This window comes from Hippocampus comes, unplaced genomic scaffold (genome assembly GCF_001891065.2).
Source record: "Hippocampus comes isolate QL1 unplaced genomic scaffold, H_comes_QL1_v1.1 scaffold122, whole genome shotgun sequence".
Taxonomy (NCBI): Eukaryota; Metazoa; Chordata; class Actinopteri; order Syngnathiformes; family Syngnathidae; genus Hippocampus; species Hippocampus comes.
In genome coordinates, this window is record NW_017842059.1 from 4,435,641 (window position 1) to 4,441,170 (window position 5,530).

The window sequence follows — 5,530 nt, forward strand, 5'->3', positions numbered from 1 at the left end:
CGCTCCCGGCGGCAGGGACGCAGAAGCAAACCCCCGCCTACTCATTGGCCAGCGGTTTATAGTACGGTGCGGCGCATATAATTACAAAATTGATTTTTCTTCATAAATCTGAGCATGCGGCTCTTAATCAGGCGTGGTCTGTAGCCCAGAATTTACGGTATAGATATTTGCAAGACCTAGTGAAAAAGTTGGCAAATTCATCTTCCCCAAGAATTTCATCAGAATTGAAGGAGATACTGTTTGTGATTAATGACACAACATGTAACCTGTTTCAAGAAAGCAGCGGCCTTCAGAGATCCTGTCAAGGAATAGCTGTTGTAGGCTTCCGTACCTTCCTCTTGGCCACGGTCCTGTGGTACTCTGCTCTCTCCTGCAGCAACTGCTGGCTCATTGTCTCCCTTTCCTCCTCCAAGCTGCTTTCCCTCTCAAGTTGTTGAAACTCCAGATCCTCGAATTTCTTGGTTCCTGCTTCCAGAGCTTCTCCATCCTAACAAATGGCCACACGTGACGGATTGGATTAAATCACCAACAATACTGCTTCAAAATCATTTTCAGACAGGTTAGGTTCCAAGAACAAAACAAAATACTTTGACTTTAACATCTGGATGGCATGTTTTAAAGAGAATTAAAATAATATAGAATAGCTATTAAAATTAATTAATATCTTGCATCAGTACATCAGCCCATCTACTTTTACAGCCACTTGTCCTCGTTAGTGGTCATGGGTGAGCTGGAGCCTATCCTGGCTCACTTTGGACAAGAGATGGGATAAGCTCTGGACCGGACTTGACCATTCGCAGTCATATATACACCTATGGGCAATTTAAACGTTCAGTTAATGTAAAGAAGCATGGTTGTGGGAGGAAGCTGGAGCACCTGGAGAAAACCCACACATACAAAATATAGTAACATGTTTTATACATTGTGTTTATTTAGTATGCTGGTCTCAAACTTGCAGCCCGCGGGCCAAATGCATCCCGCAGGATGCTAGTTTGAGGCCCCCGCCTTGATGTGAAAGTTTAATGTTAGTGCGGCCTGCGCAAGTTTGATATGGATGCTGTATTTGTTAGCACTACATCCGTGCTAAATAAGGTCGACAGCTTCGGAGCACCTGGACTATAGCGGCAACGTGGCCGTGCCAACACTCGCCTGTACGGGCTTGAATACACGTGTAAACCACGGATGTAAACAACCTGCCGCTGCTGCTGAATACACATTTAAACAGATAAACAACACGCCAGTGTGGCTGTCACCGGATCCGGGTGCTTCGAAGCACCAGACCTGACGTTGCACACGCACAAGAACGGTGAAAATGAGTGCTAAGACACTAACACGGGGCTAGCATTATTACATACACACAAACGAAGTTTTATGTGTATATGTACATGTTAGCGTTAGCTCCATGCTAGCTCCTAGCCGATTATTTTTCTTTTTTTAAATTTATTTAATATTAAACGGCCACCACACTTTGTGTTTCCATGGTTTCTGACCTTCAACCAATCACTAACTGTGCCGTGCTCGACGTCAAATGCAGGCGCAGGTCCTTGAGTCGATCTAGTACCAGTGGAAATTATGTTTTTGATTTGTTTATTAATTTTTTTCCATCTTATTTTGGGTAGAAAAATAAAAATTAAGATATTTGAGAACAGTGGAATGTTTTATCAGAGCTTTTCTTGTGGAAAAGCTCTGAAAAAGTGTAGAGTATAACAGAAGCCATAGCATTGAAGAATATATGAATACAGGCGCTCCCCGATTTACGAACATTCATGTTACGAACAACGGTACATACGAACATTTTTGCGGGTACAGGTATGTCGAAAAATGTTCTCGGACAGAGATGCTGTAAGTTAGATTTTGTATTGCGCGCCTTTTTCCGAGTACTGTAGTACTTCTTTCCACCGCTAATACCGACGTGAGGCGCTGTGAGAGGAGGAGGAGGAGGAGGAAACTCCTGTCCCCATGAAGAAGTTTGAGACGGAACTCTTGGCCGAGGGGTTTTCGCTCATAGATAAAGCCATCGCACTCTTCGAGCAGCAAGACCCAAATATTGAACATTGCACAAAGGTTGCAAATCAAATGAATGATGCCATACAGTGCTACTGCATCATTTATGATGAGAAAAAGAAGAAAACTGTGCAATCATCATTAGATCGCTTCTTTCGGCCAGTTTCTACTACACCCTCCAAGGAAGATACTCGTCAACCCTCATCTTCTTCTCTTGGACCCTCAACTTCTTCCTTCATTGATGTTACGGAGGAGGAAGTAACTCTTGAAGCCCATTCCAGCGGCGACGAAGACCCTCTCGGCCCCATGATATAAAATCCTCCTCTTCCTTCTCCTCCCCCTCCATCACCTCCTCAAGCCTTCGAGTACATCTTCCAAAAGTAAGTTACACTTCATTTTATTATACTTATATAAACCTTAAACATACTTATATGAGCCTTAAACATACATTCCATACAAAATATAGCACTGAAGCAACTTACGAACGAATTCAGCTAACGAACGATCCTTTGGAACGTATCTCGTTCGTTAGCTGGGGAGCGTCTGTATATTTTTTCTGCTTTTAATAAATGCATTTTTTTAAACCTGATGCTGCCCAGCCTCACCCAGGCCCTAGCTCCAGCGGCTCCCAGTTAAATTGAGTTTGAGACCCATGATTTAGCACACCGTCTTATCTTTACTCTCTTTGTACCCTCTCTGTAATAATAAATTAGATGTCTGTACTTTTAATAGCTACAATTTCAGACATATTTCTATTCTGCAGACAGACTCTTGAAATCGCAGTTGTGGACCTGTTGGACAGGGCTTTAAATCGTCAAGAGTCTGTAAAACAAAATGTCACTGACGTGCACAACATTGATTAACATTGTAACCAAGACAAACACCAATGATCTTTTACTTTTGAACCAATAGTCATTTAAATAACTGGATGACGGTGAGGGGTGGCACAGGACAGCTTTAGTCTTGTCCATGTTAATTGATTAGTGTGCGGTTAACAGACGTAAGCCGGCCATGACAAATTGCTGAAGAAATGCAGATCAGAACTACACATGCAGTGCAGCGCGAACATGCACATGAGCCAGATTTTACCAGCATACCTCAGGAGGAGCTGACGTTACCAGAAACCATTTGTGAGATTCCGTGACAATATTGGAGTTGCAGAAAACATGTTGTTGTGGCATCATAGGGTCAGAAAAATGTTCACCTTTGTGAAGGCCACTACAAGGACTTCTCACAAAAATAGTCAATTTTTTGCAATCGTGTCTGCTACAGTGCACCTTACAATACTTGACCAGTCAAAGCAGGCATGATGTGCCACACAAAACCATTAGCACGCCATGTCATCCTGACTTCTTTTTCAGCAAAAATTTATTCAGCACGGGTGAACTACAAGGTCCTCAGCAGTTGCTTTGAAGAGCATGGCATTTTCAAAAGGATATGTCAAAGTTGAGGGTGGGTTACTTTGCCAACTGTGCTTCAAAGTTCAGCACTCAGACTACAAAGACAAAGTATTGTCTTAGCTTTTTAGCTTTCATATTCATTTGTTTTCAGGTTTCCTTTTAAATGGTGTAAGAATTTCTTTTTTTATATACTACCGATATGCTGTATTGAAGACTGCTGGGAAATCCAAATTTACCAGGACAAAACATAGATGAAAACCAAGTTAAGGTAGTGCAATATTTGCTTTGTTTGCATATTAATGGATAACTGTACTGTCAGCAGTTCTGACAAAAAAAAAAAAAAAAAATGTTGAGGTATTTCAAATCCGCAATTAAAATCTCTGACAGCAAGGTGTGTTCCAGAGTTAAGGATGAATTTTCGACCTCCCAGTTTACTTCAATGCACCAACCAGGGGTAAAGAACTAATTTTCACTTCAGTGAAAGAAATCTAGACAGTTGGATGAGTCCACCAAGAAAAGCATAAATCAAAGTACTGAAAACTCTCAAATTACAGTACGAGTTATGACAAATTTGCCAAATTTCAGAGAGAAAATGCATTCATTTTTAAACTATTTTGAAAGGCTTTTTTTGGTAACTAAGCATTTTTTTAATGGAATGAGTAGGGGTGTGCATCTCTCCAATTAAAGACGTATCTCAATATATGAGGTGCAATACGGTTCAAAGACGTTTTGATTTTAAAGTAGAACAATTTCATTTGGTTTGATACGGTGGGATTCGATTTGATGTTATGGCTTAGGTTGATTGACTATGATGCAATGAGTTTCTTGCTATCATTTTACATACATTGGGATGTACTGTAAATGTGGCATTTCCTTCAAGATACTGTAGATCTCTCCAATAAAATACGATTCAATATGCATCTTGATATATTTTAGTTAAAGTGCAACAATTTGGTTGGACGCAATTGCATTTTTTAAAGAAAAACAGATTTTTCGATTCAAATTGTTTTTTGTTGCACCTCGAGTAGCCACCCTAATTTGTGTATTGTGCAGGGTTGTGGTATCGTGATGAGTATTTGTGTAACTAAGCTCTGCTTTATATGGGAGACAATGCCATGGAGGGACCAGGGCTTTCAAAATCTGCGTCTCGGTTTGAGTCCCTGATTCCACTGGTGGTTTTCGAAATTTCTGAATGAACTCGCTCACTCGATTATTTCTGCTCGACTGACGACCCACCCTTTTGAACTGTTCCTGTAACTGTTCGCGCAGGGACTCGGGACAGTTATGCAGCTGGTTCTTCAGCTCAGCATGGCCCTCCTGGAGTCTCCGCAGGGCCTGACGCTCAGCCTCAACATTAGCCCTCTCCTAGAAAGACAGTGCACACACCCACACAGAGTATGGACGGTTGGAATTGGGGTTGGTGGCGGGATGGAGTGAGAGAAAGAAAGGGGAGAGAAAGCAAGAAAGAGACACACGCTGCTCAAATTTCATGCCATGCAAATAAAAAGCTCAACGTGTTAGCAGTAAACCAAGTGTTCTTGAGGAATGGTTTTCATCCTGAAAGTGAATTCTATGAATTAAAATTCTTGCCAAAGACGACTTGGACATTCAAAGTAAATAAGGAAACAGGAACTTGACAATAAAAATAGCATGGGTTTCCCAGGAATTTTTTAATCTCCCAACTGTTAAAAAGTGGCAATATGGGCAAAAGAAAATGCAGTTTTTCTGAAAGCTTCGAGAATACCCTCCTGAACCCCATTTGCAACGCAGGTGCGCAACAGAACAAAGGAGACACCGAAAGTGAGGCCTACAAGGTCTGTGTCATGCAAGTTTTCGAAACCAAAAAAAGAAACACGGATCAGACAAGCAGCAATAGAATTTGAAGAAGCAGGGTAATCAATTAGAGGGTGTTAACGGATGTTAATGAGGCAGCAGAGTTAAAATCTGAGAAATTGACAAGAGGGTTCAGGTCAATCAACCAAAATTTCACAATCCCTTAAATGCCTTCAAAATCTTACAGTTACAATGTCTCATACTGATACTTGCAACATCTTATACAATGACATCAGCAATGGTGAACCAACAGGAACTGTAGCTTTGCGATGGAAGAAAAGCAGAGGTAAAAT

General features: G+C 41.2%; 1 protein-coding gene across 14 annotated transcripts in view; it reads right to left on the reverse strand.

Moving 5' to 3' along the window:
* The window catches only part of phldb1b (pleckstrin homology-like domain, family B, member 1b), a 114,122-nt gene that overhangs the window by 24,170 nt on the left and 84,422 nt on the right, over positions 1-5,530 (reverse strand). For all 14 annotated transcript variants that reach the window (XM_019861223.1, XM_019861232.1, XM_019861231.1 and 11 more), the window contains one exon: positions 332-406. In XM_019861223.1, the coding sequence (XP_019716782.1) occupies positions 332-406 (75 nt within the window). The remainder of the gene's footprint in view (positions 1-331; positions 407-5,530) is intronic.